Source organism: Mchenga conophoros, linkage group LG7 (assembly GCF_057382185.1).
Source record: "Mchenga conophoros isolate Kocher_MC1m ecotype Shallow Benthic linkage group LG7, M_conophoros_male_GT1.1, whole genome shotgun sequence".
Taxonomy (NCBI): domain Eukaryota; kingdom Metazoa; phylum Chordata; class Actinopteri; order Cichliformes; family Cichlidae; genus Mchenga; species Mchenga conophoros.
This window is the reverse complement of record NC_140532.1, coordinates 59624137-59650742: the sequence shown is the minus strand read 5'-3', so window position 1 is coordinate 59650742 and position 26606 is coordinate 59624137. Positions and strand designations below refer to the sequence as shown.

The 26606-nt window shown below is 39.8% G+C and overlaps 1 protein-coding gene across 1 annotated transcript in view; it reads left to right on the top strand.

Annotated features, from left to right (window-relative positions):
• Positions 1-26606, top strand: part of necab2 (N-terminal EF-hand calcium binding protein 2) — a 146870-nt gene that overhangs the window by 49546 nt on the left and 70718 nt on the right. Inside the window, exons 6-7 of the mRNA XM_085280523.1 lie at positions 14447-14583; positions 14997-15121. Coding sequence (XP_085136649.1) covers positions 14447-14583; positions 14997-15121 — 262 coding nt within the window. The remainder of the gene's footprint in view (positions 1-14446; positions 14584-14996; positions 15122-26606) is intronic.

The following is a 26606-nucleotide window of genomic DNA, read 5'->3' as shown; positions in this document are numbered from 1 at the left end:
AATGTGTCCAGTCAAAAGAAGTTAGCTTTCTTTCAAGCTCCTGTGAGCAGTCACACTGCAACATTTTGTATCAGCTGCAGGCTACAATACTGGGACATCCTGATAATGAAGAATTACAATAGTCCAGCCTTCAAGTAAGACATCCGAGGGTTAGTTTTCCATCCAGTGTGATGAACTATACCAACATGATCAAATTTTTTTAAAATATTTTGTTTCCTGACCATTGTCCCTGCCAAACTTACAGGGAACATTGTTTATCTATTTTCTGATGTTCAGATTCTAACATGTTCAGTATGGTAGTACAGTTGTGAGCATGTTGGCATTTAGCTCATGGCACAGCTGTGCCTCGGTGTAGTTTCAGAGAAATCTTGGCATGGATGGACTATTTTTTTAGATGCCAACGTTCACATTTTGGACAGAGAGGACAGATGGTTTGAAAGAGGAGTGAAAGAAGGCAATTAGGTCCACTGTGAGTGACCATCTTTGAACAGAGGCGGTGGTTTACGACACCAACTGTCTGCCATCTATAATCCAGTTTTGAGATCCCTTCCCAGACGCCTTAACGCCCACTCACATCCTGGGCCATCTGACCTCAGGAAATCACATGATAGGGTGGGGCCAGGTTTCACAATGAGCTCACCCGAAACCCTGGCTGATTGTGACCCACACCCGCTTTCACACCTTGGCTCATGTGATTAGGTAGAGGATCATCGGGGGGTCCTTTGTCCCTCTTTGGGGGGAAACACTCACTAGTTTTAAATCTGGGACTCTCCACCATTTGACCCTTAGAACTGAAGAAGCTTCTCGGATGAGAGGTGAAACATCTTCAAGCAACTCAAAGAAGTCCAGACGCTTTTCTTTCCAAGCTCCTTAGACTACGATGACCAGGATGACTGAGAACCTTCACAGACATACAGCTCTTTGTCTTACAGTCTTTATTTTATGAAATAAATAATATATACAATATATTTCTTAACAATAGTATCCTGCTGTGTTTTATTGTACTTACACACAGCTAACAAAGTGCCAGTTGGTTTTGAACTTTCAGACTCTGCATCCCTTTCATTTTCATCACTAAAAGCAGCTTCTACAGTAGTAGCCATAGTTCACTCCATCACCCATTTTTCTACCAAACAATACTGTAGATGGAATAATTCCTTGCCTTGAGGCAACTTCAGATGGATCAAATCAGCTGCTGTGTTATTGTATTAGCTTTATATATGTGTTTTTATATGTACCTGTACCTGCCTGTCTCCTGTCAAAGTGCTGCAGGTCTCTACAAAGTGGAGGTGGACATGTGACTGACAAATCTACAAAGTGTACTGCTGACTGAATAGGATGTGAATAATTTGTGTGTGAGATTGTGAGTGTATGTAAGAGAGGGAGGGAGAGGCAGAACTGGCAGTGTTTGTGTGTGTGTGTGTGTGTGTGTGTGTGTGTGTGTGTGTGTGTGTGTGTGTGTGTGTTGTTTTGTCGGTATGTTGACTGATGAGGTTACACCCAACGCATGAATAATGCAGAGGACTGTGGGAGTGGGAAAAGGAGAGGAAAAAATGGAGAGATGGATGGATAATTGGGTGAAAGGAGTAGGGAGAGACATCGAACCCCACTCATTGATTTAATCCAGATTTGACTGAATGAGAAATTAAAACACACAAATGAAACAGAAAGCTCAACACAGCACGCGGTGCATTCCTCTTGTCGCTCCATCCCTTTTATTCCCTTCTCTTCTGCATCTCTTTTTTCCCATCCCCCTTCCTATCCTCCTCCTGTTTCTCCCCGCCTTCGACCTCCATCCTCCTCCTCGCCTTCATTTTTTCCCATCTCTCTCTCTCTCTGTGGGCCTGTGATGCTGGCATGCTATCTGAAGAGTGTGTATGATTCTGATGCCTGTTTGTGAGCTTGCCTTCTGTTTAGAAACAAACTCAGGCATGCTGCCTCCTGTTAACCACTTCCACACTTCCAAAAGTCACTTCCACCAGTCAGATCTCTCCAATAGACCAAATGTTGATGTATTATCTTTTGCTTTTTATAGCTTTCCTCAGTCCTGACTGCAAAAACAAATATGTCATGGTTATGTGTCTATGTTATAATTAATACGGATAATTGTAATGGTGTACAAGTTTCCCTGTAGGTTTCTGGTTGTGGAAAAATGATCAGTTTCTGGTGAGATCTGGTCATTGACTTGCAGCTACATTCTCTTTAGATCTGCTTTCCATTGCTCACATGTAGTTAAATAAAGGGAAACTACTTACTGCCTTAAAAAATGGTGCCTCAATGATTTGAGTGACATCCAACCACCAAAAAATATATATTTTTAACTGGAACAAATGCATCAAAAATTGTGATAAAAAATAAACAGTAATTATGGGGACCATTAGATTATCTCTCTTGGTTGTCCACTGTTTTGCTGGAGCTATGGCTATGGCTATGGCTGTTTTACCTCATTTGGGAATGACAGTCCTCCTGGCAGTGTCCACAAAATGCCTTACACACTGGCTTTTTACCCATCTGCCAGCTTCCTGTCCCTCTGAAACAGCTCTTAGTTTTCAAAGCTCTGTAAAAAATTCAGCTGAGGCTTCCCATGTGTTGGTTTCAAGGTTTGTTCGTGCTCATGTGTCCACTCTGCTGCTGAAAAAAACAAAAAACAAAAACAGTGTGATGTGCCAAGAACTACAGTTCCTCCAAAGGCCACTAGAGTCAGGCTCCAAATCAAGTCAACCCCATAGATTGTCATAGACTGTTAAAATGCCCAACTTCATTGATAAAATCACCATGCTTATAACCTGGTTACAACAATAATTACAATTTTTACAGCTAATTTCACAACATGGTTCCTATATAGCCTAATCTTTGTGATACTGGTGCATTTTAAGTATTTCTAATAGAATTATCTGCCGTGTGGTGCAAACTGTCCAAGAAGTTTATAATCTTGTTTCAGTGGGTCAGACTCAAGTATTTTAATGATTATATTGCTTAGTGCCAGTTAGCAGGGTCTGATGCTACATGTTTCAGTCAATGGGTGCAGCTTGCTTACTAAGCTTGCTAGCCTTAGCTCAAAACCTAGCACTCGCTTGTCACTTCTGGCTTGAAAACAAAAAAGGTCGCCTTAAAGCTGAAAGGCCTCAAAATGTGGCAAAGCCATTGAATTATATTATGGTGATTACACCCATCTTTTATATACAGTCTATGGTTTACATAGGTGAGATTGTTCACATCCTTAAATTCTGAATAGCACCAAATCACAACAACAGTTGCCTCAAGGCACTTTATATTGTATGGTAAAGAGCCTACATTAATAGAGAGAAAATCCCAACAATTAAATGAGCCCTTATGAACCAGCACTTTGGGAAAGTGGGAAGAAAAAACTCCCTTTTAACGAGAAAAAACTTCCAGCAGAAGCAGGCTCAGAGAATAAGAGCTGTCTGCTGTCGACCGGTTGGGGGTGAGAGGAGGGATACAGGACAGACGACACACTGTGACAGAGAGCTACATCCTCAGGTGAATCCCTGCTTGCAATTCCACTTAGAGACTTAAGTTTAAAGGAATTGGTAACCTCTTCTAAAACCCTTTTAAAATACATTTTTATAGCCTTGTGTTGATGTGATTCTGTTCTGGTTATTTTCTGTTACTTGCTTATTGCGTATCACTAGTCTTAATATCCTTTGTAGAGGAAAAGTATAGGGTTTTTTTTCAATCTCTATATTGTGTTTTTCAATTTCCATACTTTGCATATTACTAACCCAGGAGAGTCCTGAGAGGAGGACTGTGTATACAGAATATTTCAGACTGCTTGGGAGCCTGCAATGTCCATATCTGACTGCCGTATTGCAGTATGATCACCACACCAGCCCTGAGATTTTATCCACACCTTTTTTGTTCAGCCTTCAACAAAAAGTAGAGGCTTTTCCAATCTGACTACTGAGCTCCATCTCCAGAAAAAGGGTGTCAGTGAGGACTGTCCCAAAGCATTTGAATTTATGGATGGTAGTTTGTGGAGGGGACTATCAACACCTTGGCCCACAATATTTATTTTTTTAGGTACATGGTTAAGCCAAAGTGACTGTAGAGAGTCAGTCCATCAGTTTATTTGAGACTGCGTTCACGGTGTGTGGGAACTACAGCTAAAGAGAAAGTCTCATACGATAACAGCCTTCCCCTTTATGCCAAAATGCTCATTCATTTAATCTAATAATTCCTATAGGTGCATGATCACATAAATTATGATTAATACTGATTTATTGTGGCTTTCTCAAAAGTATCTTGTATCATCTTTGTTTAACCCTTCAAGACCGGTCGGAGCGGGCAAGCTCCGTTTTGAGTAACTATTTTTAAAATTCCGGTAGAACTGCAACCACATAGGCTAGTGCAGTAATTTTTTTTGCATATGAAACCGGAGGACTTGTACTCACATTTTTCCATCAGTTTGTCCTAAATCACGGTTTCCTTCCACATAGGGCATTGCAAATATTTCGTAAAAAGCATTTGCAGCAACAAAAACATAATAGTCCAGAAACACGGTTTGCCGATCTGATCAGCTGTTCATAACACTTTCTACGTTGGAATAGACATCAGCGCATGTCCGCCATTACCTGCTCAAAACCGCAAGTGATGTCATTTTCGCGGAAAATGTAGTTTCAAAAGCATAAAGTCATGTTTGACTTTATGCTTTTCTGTATAGTTTCAAATTGCACTGCTGGAAATAGTTTATTTTGATGCACATTTTTTGCAAATTTGCATTATAATATTTATTTTCGGTTTTCCTGCAGTATATAAAAATTGGTGTATCTCAAAAATAAAACTATGAAGACACTCAAAATAAATTTCCTGTGGTGGGAAGCTGTTTTGTGCAACTTTTTTGTATTTACAGTTCTGAAGGATAAACCTCATAAATTTCTCTAACTAGAAATATATGTAAAAAACAATTATCAATTTTTTTTGTAGTTTATTGTACTTTATTGCAATTTATGCAGTTACTATGGAGTTCATGGATACATATTATTAAAATTTGGGATATAACGGTTGTATTGATGTATGGCAACTTGAAATGCTCCCAAAAATGGCACTACAGCATGTAAAAATATAAAGTTAAGCTCTGGTGGACTTGGCTCTATGGTAGGTCTTAAATGGTTAAACAATCCGTAAAGATAAATTCTTTAGCACCCACAACTGTGCTTTAAAAGCAAGGCTCCTAAACCAGGGGTCTAATTTGCATATTGAACCAAATACAAACACGGAAAGAACACAAGTCAAACATTTGAAGACTGTAACTCTCTCTCTTTTTTCCTTTGGTGAGTGGCTGTGCAATGGCCACAAAATCCCACTGAGAGAGTAGATTATGGCGGTGCACCCTGTGTGTATGTGTCCACCCTCAGTTTAGTGTCATGCTAATGGCCTGGTAGATGTTTTCAGTGGAGGAGAAGCGGGTGGTCAGCCAGCCGAGTCTACCATTAGTGCTCAGTCTCACACACTCGTGTGCACACAGTGTACACACTCAGCTGAGCTTTCTGTGGTCAGCTAGCAGTGCAGCTGGGATGTCTTAATAAGAAGATGGTCACTGGGAGTAAAAAAAAAAGGAAAGTGGAGAGTAATAACCAAGGAAAACAGGCTGAGCTGTGTGTGTGTGTGTGTGTGTGTGTGTGTGTGTGTGTGTGTGTGTGTGTGTGTGTGTGTGTGTGTGTGAGAGAGAGAGAGAGAGAGAGAGAGAGAGAGAGAGAGAGAGAGAGAGAGAGAGAGAGAGACTGGAGACTGACTGACTGCAGCTAAATCTGATTACTGACGCAGACGGTGAGAATAGACATTTATGGGGAATATGTTTCTCCCTGTTACAGGTGTATTTGCTTAGACCTAGCTTCCATGCAGCTAAAATTGTGTTGCTTGGAGACATATTGACTGAGGTTGCTCTGATACGATTTTAATTGGCTGATGTATGAAGCTGAGGCAGGGTTTTCGAATAGCAGACCAGCCAGGGAGATATGCTTCTGCTTTCCAATCCATCAAACTTCTGTTATCCCCACAGGTAGAGGCCTGCTTTGGGAGACAATGTCGGGTCTGCAGTGAGACTTGTGATATAAAATTTGACTCGTCTTTAACTGTGAAATGAAAGGAATTAACAGGACTTCAACTGGCAGACAACTCAGACGTCTGGTAACATAAACAACTTTTATTGGTTTCCATGGCAAACAAGATCAAACCAATAGAAAGTAATCTAAAAATAGTCAGCCAAAGAAGTCTCCAGAGAGCACACAGTGGTAGGCTGAGATGTGGGCGTTGTATGTCCTGAAGCAGTTTGAAGGAGAGTTAAAAGGAAGTGCAGGGACAGGAAACTGCTCACAGGGTATATGAGCTCTTCTCTTCTCTTCTCTTCTCTTCTCTTCTCTTCTCTTCTCTTCTCTTCTCTTCTCTTCTCTTCTCTTCTCTTCTCTTCTCTTCTCTTCTCTTCTCTTCTCTTCTCTCAGGGTAGCAAAGTAGCAGGCGCTCTGTGTTTCACCACTTTGACACTTTTGACTTTCTTCTTGTCTTATTATTCTTATGATGAAACTTTGAGCTCCCCATGACTGTTAACTCATTCACTGCCATTGACGTCTATAGCCGTCAATGGCAGTGAATGAGTCAATGGGTTTAACTCATTCACTGCCAATGGCTGGCAGTGAATGAGTTAATAATCTTTTTTTTCTTCCATGCCAATCAGACTCACAGTGTGCTGCACTGACCTGACATGTAGTTATATTTCTCGGGAGTTGTTCTTGCCAGGTTATGTGGAAGGTTGCAATGTAGGATTAAGAGGGGTTTCTGGTTACATCCTAAGTAAATTTCCCACTGAAGCATAAATCAGGCATCAAGCGACGGGTGACATGTAGCAGAGCATGCTTCCTGGACACAAGCTGGGGCCTGATCCCTGCAAGAAATCGCTGGGTCACCCAGAGTTAATTGAATGTTTTTAAAATGTTATTTTGAAAAACAAAAAGCATAGAAATTTGCACAACGGTGTTAAATATTTCCCCCATAAAGACGACATTTAAGGACCTCCCGTGTAACCTTAATGACAAGTTGTAACACTTCAGTATATGTGTATAAAGATGTGGTTTGACGGCCATTAGAATAGTTTCCGGGTTATTCCAAGTGTCACTACATTTTGATGCAAACCCGATCATTTTGTTCTACAAGCACGCCTGAAATATGACAGACAGAAACCACTTGTGTCAGAAAAAAATTCAAGGGTTACTTTTGGTTGACTTTCAAAGGGTAAAGAGTTAAGTTAACATTGTAGGACCTACTGAAGCAGCCCACCACTGCACCAGCTGTTTATCTAACATGATACCATAGAGCTTTTTTTTGTCTCTTTTTTTCAAACCTGATTGCACATCCATTCCCTTCTAAGAGCTCTCACTCAATTTCTCTCCTTTGAGACTGATCGTGCTCCTTCACGCTAAGCTGAAGGATATAACGAATTATCAGTGGATCGATACCAACACTTACATCCTCTATGTCAGCCATCTGTCTGAGAGATGGTCAGCAACAGCTTTGTCTCTGCCCTGATGTACAGTGAACTGTGAAGACCGTTGTTACATTATTAAGACTGAACAGCACCACAATCACAACTTGATTTGGGGCTTTACTAAAATGGGCGAGCCACTCACTGTTTCATCATGCAGAACCCAGTCATTACATCTTGGTGGATGCTGCTGTGAGCAGAGGTTCTTAGGTTAACCTCTTTTCTCCTCTCCCATTTTGTTAGAATTAATGAAGTCGATGTGTAGCTTTAAAGTGCAAGGGAAGCATATGGCAAATGGCCTAATGTTGTCTGCAAAGCACACTGCACTGAGGTTGTTTGCATGAAGTCAGTGAGTTTAATGAAGTCAATTTTGCAAGGCACATAAAAGCAAATCGAGTAAGAAGTAAGAAGAAGTTCTTACTTTGCCGAACAGTGCATCCTTGGTATGAATTCATTAAAGGTTTTATAATTTTCTCTAATAATGTATTTCAGATGCTGCTATATTTCTTTTAATTTGCTGCCCCAGATCTCGAGCTTGGATGTGAAGCAGAGGTGATATTCTTATAGTTTGTTTCTACCGGGATGCAGGTTTTTATCACAGTTTCGAAGAGAGCATTATGCTACCTGGTTTGCCTTAGGTCATAACAGAAGGTAACTGTAGCCACGAGTAGCCACTCGTGTCAATCATACTGGAGATGAACATGTCACCACTGCCTCTCCACAAAGCTTTTGTGACCCCATCAGGGACGGGCTGAGGGTGGAATAATTTCCCCTAACTAGAACAACCTCTGTAATCACTGATTACCACCTACAATCTTCTGTAATCAGCCACCTCCATCTTGCTACAAAGTGTGTGTGTGTGTGTGTGTGTGTGTGTGTGTGTGTGTGTGTGTGTGTGTCAGAAAGAGAGAAGAAGGGTGGGGGGGCTGAACACATGCGTAGGTTGTTAACGAGGAGTTTTGTTGTAACCTTAAGAAAATGAGGGAAATGCAAGAGAGCAGGATGAAATATCACAGGCACATACAAAGGACTGAGTGACCTCCCTGACGCAGTCTCTTACTAGTAACTGAATAAATTAGTTTTACTGAAAAAAATACTTTTGGACTATTTTTCACTTTTATTGGACAGTGGGGCAGAATCACACCCAGGCTCCTGCAGCCTTTTGCCACATTAGTCTCATGCTCAACCGGGTAAGTTAAAGAAAGACCTTTATTTTTAATTTTTCTAACAACAAAGCCACCTCCGTGCTGGAATAAAAACTCTGTCAGGGCATATTGTTGCTTTACGCATATGCATCATTTCATAGGAAGTCTCTGGCACAATGCTGTTTGGAAGAGGCATCAAAATACAATAAAAATGTTAAGCCTCACCGTCGTGACGGTTTGAAGGAGAGCTTTGTATTTCAACACAGTAACACTGTAACTCAGTTTATCTATGAGATAAAGACACACTTATAGATGCTAGGAATAATACACAAAGCTAATTACCAGGTCGTGTTCAGGGAGCCAGCTGAGAGAGGGAGGGTGTATCTCCTCCTGGGTCAGTGATCTGTGTGAATTATAGATCACAGTTTTCATATCCTGGGTTTTGTAGCTGGGTCCATGTGAAACATTTGAAAGAGGGAGCAAGGAGGGGGCAGGATAACTGAGGAAGAATGGGGAGGACCACGGTGGATATACACGCTACCTAAAACATGTTGCATTCACTGCATATTTTAAAGTGTTCTGCAGCTGTTTGAGCTGCATTAACATCATTAACTGGTGAAAATGTGTTTAAAAGTTTGGATAGTTTCAGATGTGTTAAACCAAATTTTATTAATGTCTGGTAAAATGGCACATGTTATACAGCCTGGTATCATACAGGGGCTCATCAGATGGCCTCCATTGTTAAGTCATGATCTTTAAAACAGTTTAAAACGCCCTGCACAGTGTTTTGACTGCTTTGTGTATTTATCACCACCTAGTCGGAACTTTATGTATCTGTAAATTTTCTACTTTTGTACTTTAAGGATGCATAATGACTGTTCGCAGCATTAAATAGATCGGCAATTCTACGAAACAGTTGCTTTATGTACTGTTAGCATTGTAGCAGCTGACTTCTTGGTCGTATTTTTCCATCTGTACTTTTAGAATGGTCAATAAAAAAAGGTTATTTAGGTTGTTTCTCGGTTAACCTTGTTAACACATACATCAAGCACTAAAAGTAGAGTTGTTAGTGGCGTTGAAAAATAATGCAGTAGTTTCTTCACTTAATTCTACAAAGGGAAAAAAAGGGCCAGTATTCAGTGTCAGCACCCGCTGTATTTAAAACAGCACTGTGTCAAGGTACTTGTCAGGAATGTGTTTTTACTTTGAAGTGGCTAAAATTTAAAGGGACATTTTCAGTAAGGACACAAACGTGATCTCTTATAACAGCCTCATGTCACTGAAAATGTCCTGGAAAATGATTTCGTGAAAAAAGCTGAAAAAAACTCTGCCTGCAACTGTAATAGCATAAAAATATATTTGTTATACTGTTTACAGCCCCGGGGCCTCTTGTAGTGTTGCTGTATCTGTTCTGTGTGGCAGGTTTTCATAAATGGAGCTGAGCCATTGCTTTTGTTTTACACACTTCTGTGCATTGCTTTACACTAATCGTGATTTTCAATTTCATGTTTACATCGGTTAATTTGAATAAATGTAATTCTTTAGTGCAGCAATGACAGAAAAAATGGGGGAGAGAGGGAGAGATGTGGAATGGTGTGCCACAGAACTGTTAGGCCTTAAACGCCTTGGCCATTAAGGCACTCCATTTTCTCTGAAGTTATACTGGTGGCATGTTTTTGGATACCCAAATTGAGAATTTTTTGAATTCTGCACAGTGCCTTTAAAATTTCATACTTCATATTCTTGGTAGCTTGTGTGTCCTTACAACTCTCCAGTTTGTCAAATCTTATTTTCATGGTTTGCTTTGATGCAAACCTTTGCAAGTAGTGCCCAAATGTTACATTTATGATCAGCGATCTTGCATACACGTTCATATGAGCTCATGCACTTTTCCATTTTATGTGAGATTGAAATCTGTCTTCATGTTAGGTTTATCAATGCTTAAAAACTTACAACGACATAATATGGTAATATATATGTATGGGGTGACACGGTATCGACAAGGAAACAAATAAGCTTCTTGTTGTTTGTGACACATCCATTCATTTCCATCCAGTCTGTGGATAATGGCTCTGTTAATGATAACAACAATGGATTGCATTTATATAGCACTTTTCTAGGCACCCAAAGCGCTTTACAATTCCACTATTCATTCATTCACTGGTGCAGGCAAACCACAGTTGTAGCCACAGCTGCATTGGGGCAGACTGACAGAAGCGATGCTGCCATATCGCGCCATCAGCCCCTCTGGCCAAGTAGGCGGTAGGGTAAAGTGTTTTGCCCAAGGACACAACGACCAGGACAGAGAGAGCTGGGGGCATCAAACTGGCAACCTTCCGGTTACAGATGAGTTTCCCAACCCCCTGAGTTGCCCTGACTTGTGTTAAATCTTGTGTCTGTTTTGTGTATGAACATTTGGATAATTGTGCTAAGGGCAGTTATATCTCAGCCTTCATCTATTATTTTGCCTCTACCGACCATCATAATTCTTATATCTTAGCTCATCCTTCTTGCAAATCTGCTGATTTATAAGGCACATGCATTTACATTTACCCAGAGGGAATTTCCTACCAATATTTTTTTTGTTTGCTATAAATGCTAGAACTCAGCTTGTCTAACTAAAGACAAAGCATGTTGAATATATCAAATAAATGGCAAGACTTTATCAGCATTTTCCAATTTTAAGACTAAATGTCCACAATTGACTCGCAACACCGTCATAAACTATTCAATAAAACTGATAAGATTCTCCTTTTTCATTTCTGTTTATTCAGACGTGTATCCCTCTTAAATAATTGAATCTCAGCGTGGTAGTCATTAATGTGTCATCGGCGCCTCCTGAATAAAACAGTAAGTACAAATTGGACGACAAGCCTAAATTCTGTAATCTGGTTGCTGTTTTACAGATAGTTGAGCTTTTATTGGATGCTTTTGAAAATCAGAACTAGCTGACTGGACTATTCTGCACACAGATACGGATGAGTTTGGCTCTTTCAGTGTATGCTTGCTTGTGTGCATGTGTGGAAGTCATTGACTATGATAATGGAAGTCAATACAGAGGCCTGTGTGATTCGCTGTCTCACAGGAGCGTTTGTCTTTGATTAGAGTGCAGCAGAGAATGGGTGAATGCACAGGAACCTTAATTGTCTTCCTGAATCACTGCACTGTGACTCCTGACAGTAAAGCTGACATGACCGACTGACTCCACTCTCTAGAGTACATGTGCAGTCAGTTATGGCCTGGTGTTCAATAGTCAGGTTTTCATGTATTATTCTGAAAAGGTTTTGGCCTTAAACATGTCTTAAGCAGTACATGAAAGCTGGCAGTTTTATTTCTTTGTCACCGTTGCCTGTCAGGCCCCAACGTTAGCAGCAAAAATAGAATTCAAATTCTGTCACCATCTCTTAAGTTTGCAGACTGAAGACATCTGGGTGAAGCAAATTGGTTCAACTGTGTCCAGTTAGCTAATTAAGCTGAAGTTGCTCCATGAGTTGGTGGAAAATACTTTGGTTGACTTTGAAATGTTTCCAGGTGATTAGTTTTGACGCACCATAATCTCGCCGGGGCCTTTCTGTGTGGAGTTTGCATGTTCTCCCCATGTCTGCGTGGGTTATCTCCGGGTACATCAGATTCCTCCCACCAAAGACATGCAGTTAAGTTAATTGTCCATATGTGTAAATGTGAGTGTGAATAGTTGTCTATCTCTGCGTGTTGGCCCTGCAACAGGCTAGCGACCTGTCCGGGGTGTACCCCACCCCCTTACGGTAGCTGGGATAGGCTCCAGACTCCAGAGGATGGATGGATGGATATTTTTTTGATGCTTTCCTCCCTGGAGATCCAGTACCACCACTACCAGATTTTATCTATTCTTAAAATGCAGCCTGATGCTTTTTTCTTTTCATTTTTCTACTTTTAAGTTTACCAGACATGGCACATTCATCAAATAGACTGCCTAGTGCTACTGTGTTTATGATTTATTGGGCTTTATTTTTGCTATAAAATATGTTAGAGCTGCAGCTGTGTATTTCTCCTTCTATATTCTGACTAAAACAGTTTCAAATATGCATAAATAAAAACACTTCCATGCATTTTCTTCTACTGGTCCAATTTAGGATCTTCAGGGCAATTGGGAACAAAACTCCCAACCAGCAAGTGGTAAGAGCCACAGTTTGCCCGCGATGGGTTACCAGGACCTAAATTACTTAATCATATGGTCAAATATTGGTACAGTAGAAATAATGAGGGTTAAAATTTTAGAAACATACTCTTATTAGTTTCGCTTTATTTTACATACATGTTTACATATACTGTAACCACTAGCCTTGGAAATAACTCTTCAATTTCTTATACTGACATGCCAATGTTCCCAACTTGGAGCAAAAATGAACTATTCATGTCAATCTTTTAGAATTTAGATTAATTTTTTGAGAGAGAAAGAGAACAAAGAAAAACCAAAACACTACCTTAAAGTCTTTAAATGCAAACTGTAACTTGCAGTAAACTGTAAAGTACAGCCTCATACACACAGCTTGAAATCCAGAACTGACAGATGTGCTGCGACTCATTTTGAATGGACTGGCTTTTTTAAAATTTATTTAAAGCACACCTTCACGCCGTTAAATAATTAAGTGGTCGCTGTGACAAGGTCATCAGAGTTAAAGCAGGAGTGCCAGTCTTATCTGAAACACTCAACTCCTCTGCCAGTTTGCTGTGTTCACACTATCAGCGGAGCAGCTCAGGGACGCCTGCTTTGATGCGTTCACTAGGATGTCACTTGTCTTTTTTTAGCTTCTGTCTTTGAAAATGTTTGAGGTAAAAAAAATTAAAAACTTTTCCAAATTTTCCACATTCACAGGTCTGTCGTTTATTATTGGATTCTCATTTATTTTAAATATGCATTCGTTCAAGGACTCATAGCCACTCATGACACAATTTAAAACAGCTCTGGGAAAGCTGAATACCAACAGACTGATGCACTTCATCTAAGGCGGCTGGTGTAAATCGGGTGGAACAGTATTGTAGTAGAACGGTGAATGATGCTGACAACTGATGACTTTATTGATCCCTCGCCTTTCTTGCTGCTATGCCTTTGTGTATTGCTAGAGAAGAAGAATATTGTTTCAGCGGCTTCGTGTCTTTGTCTGCTGAATCTGAACTGAAACAGTAGGAAGTAGGAAGTCACATTTTCGTGTCCCTATGGGGCTACAAGATTTCCATAATTCAACATTTCCTTTAAGGCAAAAGTGCTTCTTAAATTCTAAAAGTAAAAGCTTTATTTATATATATCATTTACAGTAATTAGCACACACAGCAGAATAGCATCACACAGTAGTGGCCGTTTGTGAAAGACAACGCTTGTCTCAAAGTTTCAGTGACACCAACCTTTCCTTTTTCACTGCAGCTGCAACACACTACATCCACAAAGTCAAATAATCAACTGTCTGTATAGACGTCTCAAGTCGTTCATTATCCAATAATCCATTACCAGCTGTCAAGTTCTCCAAATACAGTGCACTAGTCTGTTTTTACTTGTTATTTTTGCCTCCCTATCTGCTGTCTGTCCACTGCGAGAAGCAAATCAACCATTAAATGAATGCAAGGAAGAAGCAAAATAAGATTTGAGCTGAAAAGTCTCTTCAGGATAGTAACGGACAGGAAGGCTGCAGTGCTGCGCTGTGATGTGTGAAGGACATGATGAAAGGGGAAGAAAACATTGACTTCACAGACATTTTGATGTTACATCTTTTGACAGAACAACTCAAATTATATATGACACACGCTGTCAATCCTTTTTTTTTCTCTCCAGGTGTATGAGAGGGGAACCAACGTGGAGCAATTTGTTACCCGTTTCCTGCTGAAGGAGTCAGCCAATCAGATCCAGTCTCTCCTGAGCTCTGTGGAGAGTGCCGTGGATGCCATTGATGAGCAGCACAGCCAATCAGGGTGAGCCAATGAGGGGATCGCTGGCTGTTATGTGTGAAATTGGGAATGTGCACATGTGTGTTTGTTCGTGACTGTGCACATGTGTCACGGTATTATGTGTAAAACTCAGATTGTCAGCGGCTGTAATGGGAACCAGGCAGTGTTTCAAGCACAAATCGTCTTTGGTTAAAACATCTGTCACTCTTGCACGCACACACAGAAACCAATTTTCATCTCCTTCATCACATTTTCATCACCTTCTATCTCACCTTCATTCCTCTTTTGTATCACTCGTGCGTAAGCCAATTCTCCAAATCCAAGGCATTTTATTGTTTTTTTGTCTTCTATTCTCCGTTCCTCCTCCTCACTTTTTTATCTAATTCTCTTTTCCCCCTTCCCTCCTCTCCATCCTTCTCCATCTCTCTATTTTTCAGTCATCTACCTGCCAAAGTGAGTCCACGGATGTCAGGGAAGCACTACGAAAACACTGTCCCTGACTATCCCCCTAATAACAGAGTCAGCACCAGGGAGGCTGTCAGGACCATCAATACTGCTTCAGGTGACAACTGCAAACACACACACACACTAAAGCACACGCTGAAGATTGCATGATTGGAGGCCATCCTTCATGTAATTAGCTTCACATCCCATCCTTTTAGCAAGGTTACAGCGTTCTGACTGAGCAGAAATCAAACTCTAACTGTTACTCATCAATTTTACTGCACACACACTTATCCTTATGTAATTTATGCTCCATTGTAAAACACCTAAATCAGCCACCTGCACAGGTCTGATGCAGCTTCCCCGTAGCAGAAAGGGCAGCGCAGAGAAATTCTCATGGAAATGAGGGAACGGGTTTTTGAGGAGTCAAGAGCTGAACTAAAAGCAGGGGAGGAAGACGGCGAATAAAGAAAGCGATGGCTAAGGAAGAAAAGAGAGAACATGGGGAGTTTATTTTTTTTGCAGCATATCCCACAAGGTGTTAAAATTTAAGGATAAGAGTGTGTTAGTCCACTCAGCACTTGACTGTCTGGTGATTTTCTATATGAGGATGTGCAAGAGCACTAAAAGTTCCTTTTTTCTCTCTCTTTTACTCTGTTGGTCTTTCTCTCTGTGTCATCCTTCACCAGCTGGTAGTTAGCGCAACACTGTACCCTCACTTTGACACTTTGTACTCTTCAAACAAATTGCTTTTCCAAAAAGTGACACCTCACATTTTTTTCAATATGATTTTTCTACTTTAGTCTAATTACTTTGGAATTTATTCGTTGAGACATATACTTAAAAGTCAGGCATTTTCTTTAGTGAATGGACCCTGAAATACAATTGACTCTTGGACTGCTAACAAAACTTTATGTAATGTCTGAACACTGAACTCTTGTGGTTCATTGACGTTATTCTGGCGTATTATGCCAGAGATCCAGCTGAAAGGGAGCTGGATCTCTGGCATAATACGCCCCGATGATTTTGCATAATCCTCCGAAATCAACAACAGTGGAAGTGGTGCCACTTTCTGTTGTCCAACCTTTGCCTTAAATCTAAAAGCAAAACATCTACCTTGAAACAAATGTGTGAAATGTCTGCCTTGCCAGTGAAGTGATGTGAATTTTAGAGATCTACTGCTTCACTATCAGGTCTAGAGAGCCTGTTATTCACTTAAACAGGCGGGCCATGCCTGCAGCAGACTCTGTGTTCATGTTGCTGTCACTGAGTGAGCCACTGACACCTCCTGCAAACTTGCATAAAGTCATTCACATAAAGTGAGGTTCTGATGGTCTTTATCACCACTGGGTATTGTTAAATGTCCTTCCTTCTGCTGGGCACTGCCCTGGTCATTCTGAGCACATACAGCTCCTGTTAACAGTGCCATAAACCACAGAAATCTCCCAGCATCCCAATCCAGTTATGATGCTGATATGTGCAGAAGCACTCCTTTAGACAGGGACTTCCTAAATTCAGGGACTAATTTATCCTTTTTCAGGTATTACGCTTGAATGTTTAATAGTGATTTATTATTCCTTTGCACATCCTCACCATCCCTTTTGTCGAGTTGTCCTCCATCACTTCATTGGTATCTTTTTTGATTTTCTTTTCAAACCTTTTTAACCATTTCTTGCCAGTGCGGTAGTTGCCCAGAGTTGTTTTGTTGTCAGAGCAGCTTCATTCATTCGTTCACTCCCAGACTTTTCATTTGTGATTCTCAGTGACCTAAATTTTCAGAATTCATGATGGAAATTATTACAGTGTCCCAAACTGCCCGTGCAAGGTTATAATCTAATGACACCAGTCTGTATGTATCTGACCTTAATTATCTGTCACTAGCAATGTGAGCAGCTGCCACAAAAAGTTAGGTTTTGTATCGCCAGGGAAGTGTGCAAATATTAGACTTCTTCACCTCCCTCTGTGTGAAATCGCGGTGAACCTTTAATGCAAGTGCACACTTGAGAGGTTGCAGCTGTTTCTATTTCGGTATATTGCAGTTTATGCCAGATGGTTTCCAAGCTGAGCTTCACATGTTACAGAGCCAAATGTGCAGAGGTTAAATGTCCCTTGTCTGATGATTGGTCGTTCCAGCACCATCGCTGCATTGTCACAATCAAAGCTCTTCTGACTTCCTCCATAAAGCGAGAAACAGACTATCATCCTACACGTGTTCCTTACCCCCCACGCTTTGGCAGAATGCAACAACAGAGTGTTCTCATTGTCAGGCTTCATCTTTTCTGATGGGAAAGTACTGGCAAAATGACATTGTCTGTTTAGACTCCGTACATGGATGTGCCTCATTTTTCCTCACAAATAGATATGTGATGCCAGCCTCCACATGTTACAAATGACTCGTCCTTTGCCTTGCAGTATATTTCCGAATCATACAAAGTGCCTGCCTAGCTTCTTCATCTTCTACAAATGTGATTTCAGCGCATGGATGGGTGCCATTCATGGTTTCTTTAGTTTCATGTCACTGGAGGATGATGATTTCCTGCATGGCTTGTGAGCAGAGAGGCTCTTTGTCTGATTGTACAAGGTCATCATTTGCCAAGTTCTCTATTCACTCTGATAGTCCTGAAGAACATCCACCACCTTCCATTTATCTTCTGCTCAATTCTGACAGCTACAACCAAGAGTCATGTCCTCTAGTAGCATCTTTAACAGGTATCCAATACCAGTCCCATTGACTCTAGGCTCCCAATTTGAATTTTGCATTCATCATATACAGTGGGGCAAAAAAGTATTTAGTCAGCCACCGATTGTGCAAGTTCCCCCACCTAAAATGATGACAGAGGTCAGTAATTTGCACCAGAGGTACACTTCAACTGTGAGAGACAGAATGTGAAAAAAAAAATCCATGAATTCACATGGTAGGATTTGTAAAGAATTTATTCGTAAATCAGGGTGGAAAATAAGTATTTGGTCACCTCAAACAAGGAAAATCTCTGGCTCTCACAGACCTGTAACGTCTTCTGTGAGAAGCTTTTCTGTCCCCCACTCGTTACCTGTATGAATGGCACCTGTTTGAACTCATCATCTGTATAAAAGACACCTGTCCACAGCCTCAAACAGTCAGACTCCAAACTCCGCCATGGCCAAGACCAAAGAGCTTTCGAAGGACACCAGGAAAAGTATTGTAGACCTGCACCAGACTGGGAAGAGTGAATCTACAATAGGCAAGCAGCTTGGTGTGAAAAAATCAACTGTGGGAGCAATCATCAGAAAATGGAAGACATACAAGACCACTGATAATCTCCCTCGATCTGGGGCTCCACGCAAGATCTCATCCCGTGGGGTCAAAATGATCATGAAAAAGGTGAGCAAAGATCCCAGAACCACACGGGGGGACCTGGTGAATGACCTGCAGAGAGCTGGGACCAAAGTAACAAAGGTCACCATCAGTAACACACTACAACGGCAGGGAATCAAATCCCGCAGTGCCAGACGTGTTCCGCTGCTGAAGCCAGTGCATGTCCAGGCCCGTCTGAAGTTTGCCAGAGAGCACATGGATGATACAGCAGAGGATTGGGTGAATGTCATGTGGTCAGATGAAACCAAAGTAGAACTTTTTGGTATAAACTCAACTCGTCGTGTTTGGAGGAAGAAGAATACTGAGTTGCATCCCAAGAACACCATACCTACTGTGAAGCATGGGGGTGGAAACATCATGCTATGGGGCTGTTTTTCTGCCAAGGGGACAGGATGACTGATCCGTGTTAAGGACAGAATGAATGGGGCCATGTATCGTGAGATTTTGAGCCAAAACCTCCTTCCATCAGTGAGAACTTTGAAGATGAAACGAGGCTGGGTCTTCCAACATGACAATGATCCAAAACACACCGCCCGGGCAACAAAGGAGTGGCTCCGTAAGAAGCATTTGAAAGTCCTGGAGTGGCCTAGCCAGTCTCCAGACCTCAGCCCCATAGAAAATCTGTGGCGGGAGTTGAAAGTCCGTGTTGCTCGGCGACAGCCCCAAAACATCACTGCTCTCGAAGATCTGCATGGAGGAATGGGCCAAAATACCAGCTACTGTGTGTGCAAACCTGGTAAAGACCTATAGTAAACGTTTGACCTCTGTTATTGCCAACAAAGGTTATGTTACAAAGTATTGAGTTGTATTTTTGTTATTGACCAAATACTTATTTTCCACCCTGATTTACGAATAAATTCTTTACAAATCCTACCATGTGGATTCATGGATTTTTTTTTTCACATTCTGTCTCTCACAGTTGAAGTGTACCTCTGGTGCAAATTACTGACCTCTGTCATCATTTTAGGTGGGGGAACTTGCACAATCGGTGGCTGACTAAATACTTTTTTGCCCCACTGTAACTGCCTCAGTGCACCAACACTGGATGAGTGAGATTCACTAGCTTTGACACATGCGCATTTCCAATGAGAACCTTCTTTCTAAATCTACTTTGGAGTATCTGAACTGCAGAAGCGTAATCATTGTCTGTTTGAGTGAGCCCTGCCGCTATTTTTCCAGATGTATTCGGGTAATTTTCTTGATACTGCAAAGGGAATTACTGCTATCTCACAGTGGCTCCAAAACAAGAAGAGACCCTACGCTTGAAACGAGACATTTTCTCTAGTCAATGTAAACCAGAAATACACATATTTCACAGGCTTAACTAGTTTCTTGTGTTTAGAAAGTAATATCTTTACATTGCTAGATAACTTATAAGAGCATTATGGGTAGTGAAGTCCTTGTAATCTAACGTAAGGCAATTATTAGTGCACTAATTCACAAATAAACTGTACATTGTCTTTCATTTACTTTTTTCACAGCTCTTTTAATTGGATTATTAACCTGTTAATGATTCTTGTGAAAGAAAATACAGATTATATAAACATATATATTTGATTAAAGTAGTCATAACAGTGTCATCACAAATATTCACAGGGAAGAGTGAAAAAACTGATAAGTGGAGGCTCAGGTGAGAGGAAACCCTCAAAGGAGGGAGACAACCATATTATACACGAGCTCAAGCTGACTCAAAGGCGGGGATCTGACAGATGACAAGATAAAAGTCAGTAATCTCTGTTTTAATGTACAGAGCAGGAATGCGGCCCATGAAGCAAACATGGCAGCAAGTGACAGGCGAAAGAAAGACATGAAATCCAAACAATGCCTAATACTATCAAAAAAACTGTCAGGAGGGCATGCACAAGAAATACCCCAAAGCAAAATAAAACTCTAGAATATGAAAGATTAAAGACAGTTTGGTAAATATGAAAAGCCACAGGGGAGGTGTATGTGAAGATGAAAGGATATTTCAGAAAAGGCAGGAGCATTAACAAAGAGGACGTGAAGCTGAAAAGGGTACAAGATGACCTGGGTTTACAAAATAAAAAATAATTCAGTGTATGGGTTATTTGATATATTTAGAAATTATCAGTGTTAGTCGAAGTTCAACACTGTTACCTCAAGGTCTTTATGTCATTTTAATGACATACAGTAAAATTACAGTACCCTCTACAGTTGTTTACAGATGTTCGTCATCTTTAAGAAGCTGTTGCAGTGAGAGTGTTGTCTCAGCTCAAATGTTTTGTTGATTTATTGACTTGAAAATTTGAATTAGTTTCTAATATCTTCAATTTGGTTAAATCTGACAGACAATTGTGAAGATGTCAAAGCCATTACTGATTTATTTTGTTATCAGTGTAAGAGAGAATGATCTGCTGGGGTTTAACTAAATGTTGCGTGGCGATCATATAATATTAGTCTGTGACGGGGGACTCTGCTGTTAGGAGTAGCTTGACTTGTCTCCTTAACTGGTCACACAGTATGAAAAATGTTCACTGTCACAGCATGTGGCTGATGTCATAAACAGTGCTCCAGTTTTGTGTGGCATGGCCCATTTTGGCTCAGACTTGAACATAAAACAAAAATTAAGCCTATATGAGTTTGTTGCCATGACAGGTTTTTGAGATTTAGTACCCCCTCTGCTGCAGTTAGGTGAGAAGAGTGCTGCTAATGGCTACCTTGGTGTCAGTAAATCTGTGTGTTTCAATGGGATGCCACAGACATACATAAAGATATGGAGAGCTGCAGTCAGACTATGAGACAGAGCGCTGATTTGTGTTGACACAGCTTTGTCATTCTGCCAAAGTTTGTTTACCTTGTGGCTCAAGAAATTCTTCCTCATGCATGATACACACAGTGTTACAGCTACTTTTTGCATTAGTCAGGGTAACGTGTTGGTACTCCCGGCCCACAGAAATGTTAATAGACGTGTTGCACTGTAGCAGTGGATATCAACTACTGTTGTTGTTTGGAGTCTCAGATTGTACAGTATGTTAAAGCATCGTTGATAGTGATATTTTTTTTTCCTGCTCATACTTCATGGTATACATTTTAAACTGATGCCCTTTTCATCATATTGTAGCATTAAATAAAAAACGTGATACCATTTTCAACATTTTCAAGCTCTAAGCTAGTTGAAAGCTAGTTGTTAGTGTATTAGATGTGTTATTATGTGGATGCCCAAGGACTGTAAATGTAACTTTACTAGTAGCTAAATCATCTGCAATATATCTATTTTTCTTTGTGTGAGAAAAAGTGTGTCTGTTAAGCTAAAAGGTTCAACTAAAATGAAATGTGAAATCGCCTGGAGGTTTTTTCTCCTTTGCTCAGGAGTTTCTTAAATATCCCTGCAATCACGCCATCGCTGTTAAGCTTCAAGCTGGTAAACTGTTGATTAAGATTCTGTGCAGGACAAAAAGGGGTTATTTTTATTGAGTTGTATAAATTCTTCTTAAGAACTCACTCCTGAATATTTGGTCATTAACCCTGATGCAAGTGCAGATATTTTTGTACACACTATGGGGAAGAGATGACACAGATCATTGACAGTGACATATTCAGTGTGCTGCTGGATGCTGGATAATAAAGCAGCATCTGGTGGATGTTGCATATGATGTGTATGTATAATACAGTGATTCAGTCAAGGAAAACAAACTTTATCCAAAAAATCGAAAACTTACAAAACAAGCTGTAAATTAAAAAGATTGCAGCCACTTTAACACTAAATGGAAGGTAAGCACAGGCACTTACTACTCATTAATGTGACTCTGTACCTTTGTGTAAAAGAGAAAACTTACTAATGTCATTAGTAACAACTTGTGATTAAAAACCGTCTTTGGTAAATCGGTGGAGCATCTTAGTTCATGAAGAGAGTCTGCACCAAAAGCAAAAATCTGCTGAATTTCATCTCAGCTTTGTTTCTTTTTTGCTTGCTCACAGTGAACGTTTAAAGCCCATCAAAGTGCATATTATATATTTTTTCTTTTTCTTTTTTTGCTCATTTGATAGAAGAAAAAAAACATTTAGTAATCTCTGAAGAGTTTTATCCAAAAAGTTTTTGTCTTTAAGGATTAGCTTTTGTATCATTCTTTGTACACGATACACTTCTTCAGTGAGGATACAGTCCACTTTACTGGCACTGTTTAGTGTTATTATTCTTAGTTATGTAAACTGCATTCAACACAACTTTTTTTTTGCATCTATCTGCAAAAAAAAGTGTAATTATTGTTGCTTCAGCTTTTCTGTTTCTCTTGTTTTTACCAAGGTAACCAAGTGCATAAAAAGTAGTTGGATAGTTTTACACGGATGACAGTAAAAAGAAATTTAAAAAAAAGTTTTTCAGTTCAAGTTCTTCATAGAAGAAAAATCAATTTGAGACTTTCACAAAGGTGACAGCACGAACTGTCTGTTTTTCAGTTCTTCCACTTTGTGAATCCAAGCAGCTGTCATCTGTCGGAGTGTGTCCTGGGATATGTTGGGAACAGAAAAGGCCACTGAACAGCATGATGCAGTCACAGGCCTGGAAATATTTGTGCTGAAAATTTAACAGAAAAATGAAGTTTTCTGTGCTAGATCATACTGACTTGGTACAAACTGGTCACGTTCTGGGCATCATCTGCGGAGCTCTTGCTCTTGCTCCCCAAAACAGCACCTAGCAAACAGTCAGACACATGGTGGGCGACGAGCTCAACGTCAAACTAAATGATAGCTCATTTTCTTGGTGGTGTAAAAAGGCACATTAAACTTGTGCTCATGTTCAACTATGAGCATCATCAGTTTGTATTTCAGCAGCTCCATTAACAGCTATTCAATAGCAGAATGGCTGGTTACAAGTGTTTGTTACACAGTCCTATATTTTCAGGAGCCTAAATGTCACTTCATGGGTTTCCATGGGACTGTGCGTTTCCACCTCCTGATGCTTGGTCAGACATCGCCTGAAGGGTCTGGCAGTAAAGGTCGTACCTGCATCTGTCTTCAGATGTTGTTTTGGGTCTTTCTGCCCACTTTTTACTTTTATCTTCTTTAGGTGAAGTACATCCACAATGGAGTTGAAAGCAGGAGACTGATTTGGTTGTTTCAGAATATTCCACTTCCTGACCTTGAAAAAGTCCCTGTTCATTTTCACAGTATGTTTTGGCTTAGTTTCCACCTATAGTCTGAGGCACTTTTCACTCAGTTTTGCATGCGTGGCTGAATTTGAGCTATTTCCATCTTCTGTCACATCATCAATAATCACTGACACAGCACCACTGCATGCCGTGCATAACAGTGCCCCCAGTGTTCACAGGTGAAGTTGTATGGATCAGATTGTGACCTTTCTCCAAACTCTGTCTCTGTGTAATTCTGTTGCAGGTTAGTTTTATCTGTCCAAACGACACTGTTTGCCTTTTTTGAGATATTTTTATGGCATTCTCTAATCTTTTGCTTTTCTCTTTTTTTTTGTAGTGAAATGTGTTGAACCCTTCTGTATTTTTCTGAAAGTCTGTTCTTACTTTATCTCTGATGGATTTGTTTGTCACTGGTCAGGCTAAAAACTGAGTGTTTCACCCAAATTGAAAGTGCTTTGATCAAATGTTGTCATGCAAGTGACTATGGCTACGTCCACACGTACACAGGTATTTTTGAAAACGCTGCTTTTTCTGCCTTTCATCCACATGTAAACGCCATTTTGGGTTACTGAAGGGTTACTTAGATTTTTAAAAACTCCTGCCAGGGTGGAGATTTTCAAAAACTCAGTGTTCGCTTTTACGTGTGGATGAGGAAAACGGACATTTAGTCATGCAACGTCAAAGGTGTGAGTCTTTTTTGACGTCACACTGTGCACCACGTTGTTTATATGAGATAAATTTCTACAATGGTGGATATAGACAAAATACTGTTGCTATTAATCTTACTATCTGCAGTTTTTACATGCTTACATATACACACGCAGTTATTTTCCCTCCATTTAGAAAGACAGAGGCATCAGAGTGAACTTCGGACGTGGCTTCTACATTCAGCACAGACGCTTTCACAACTCAAATCCCGACGCCAACGTCATCGTCGGTTTTGAAAAATTTTTTTTTCTAAAATTAAATTTATGTATGCCGTATTCATTTTGTCCATTGCTAAGTTATGAGTCTACACCAGCCATATATTTTACAGCGCTGTGACTTATAATTATGAATCACTCAGACTAATTTAAAATTTTCAGTTTCTTTCCTTATTGAATAAACTCTGGCCAAGAGAGCTAATGAGACAAATCCAAAATGTTGCTTAATGATCAGCTGATCGGCTTTTCTGTCGCGAGTCCGTCTCTCTTGTTTGTTTTTGGCCCACTTTGCACCAGAAAGAGTAAACCAGCGGCTGAACAACAGCAGCACGTTTAAGCTTGATCAGCTGTTGTTAGAATTTATTTATTATTACTTTCTACTCGAGGATCTTTTTCTACGTAGCTGACGGCTGGTAACTGTGCAGGGGCGGATCTAGCAAAGTTTAGCCAGGGGGGCCGATAGGGCATTAACAGGGAAAAGGGGGCACAAAGACATACTTTTCTTTCTTATTCTCATTTAAAATGTCGAGCTTTTAATAAATAATTATCTGACACCCAAAGTTTTAATTTGATGTAAAAGGAATAGAAGTCAATTACTGTATATAGTAACTATTAAGTCTAATATATATACCCTAGTAAGCTATAGTACTTTTTCCTTTGGGAAGGTACCATCTGTGCAGTCTGCAATTTTGTTGAAGAAAGATGTTGAATCTATTTAATATTTCTTGAAAAATAATTGATTTCTGTGCATTTTTTTTCACACTGCATCAAATTAAGGTTGATTACGTCGATTAAGCATCATGAGGTGGAGCGTGAGGGGTGGTTCCCTATTTTTTATTTATTTATTTTTGTTGTTGCTGGGAGTTGGAACCCTATTAGTTAGGTTGCTTAATATTTACGCTAAGTACTCTTTAAAATACCAGAATAGGGAGGATGGTGTAGGTTTAAGTTTATTAGATTGATCAGTATTGCTGAACTATGAAATATTTTTTTTTGCATACAGGTATAACAGAAAAGCTTTAGTGTAGTTGTTGTTTTAAACTTAAGTATGAACTTATACAAAATGCAGCAAGATATTTAAAAAAAAACAGTTTTGTTGATTAAAAAACACTATATCGGATTCATATCGGTATCGGCAGATATCCAAATTTATGATATCGGTATCGGTATCAGACATAAAAAAGTGGTATCGTGCCATCTCTAATAATTATATTGTAACTCGAATATGTTTTCGGAAACTAAAATTTTGTCAGTGTTCAAGTGCATGTGAACATGCTTGTACATCAGTATACCCTGTCCCCTTTTAATATTTACTTGTTGGATAGATCCTGACTCCTAAACCAAGGCAAAGGTATAAAGTAGAGATGGCACGATACCACTTTTTTATGTCCGATACCGATACCGATATCATAAATTTGGATATCTGCCGATACCGATATGAATCCGATATAGTGTTTTTTAATCAACAAAACTGTTTTTTAAAATATCTTGCTGCATTTTGTATAAGTTCATACTCAAGTTTAAAACAACAACTACACTAAAGCTATTCTGTTATACCTGTATACAAAAAAAATATTTCATAGTTCAGCAATACTGATCAATCTAATAAACTTAAACCTACACCATCCTCCCTATTCTGGTATTTTAAAGAGTACTTAGCGTAAATATTAAGCAACCTAACTAATAGGGTTCCAACTCCCAGCAACAACAAAAATAAATAAATAAAAAATAGGGAACCACCCCTCACGCTCCACCTCATGATGCTTAATCGACGTAATCAACCTTAATTTGATGCAGTGTGAAAAAAATGCACAGAAATCAATTATTTTTCAAGAAATATTAAATAGATTCAACATCTTTCTTCAACAAAATTGCAGACTGCACAGATGGTACCTTCCCAAAGTAAAAAGTACTATAGCTTACTAGGGTATATATATTAGACTTAATAGTCACTATATACAGTAATTGACTTCTATTCATTTTACATCAGATTAAAACTTTGGGTGTCAGATAATTATTTATTAAAAGCTCGACATTTTAAATGAGAATAAGAAAGAAAAGTCTGTCTTTGTGCCCCCTTTTCCCTGTTCATGCCCTATCGGCCCCCCTGGCTAAACTTTGCTAGATCCGCCCCTGCACAGTTACCAGCGTCAGCTACATAGAAAAAGATCCTGGTGTAGAAAGTAATATTAAATAAATTCTAACAACAGCTGATCA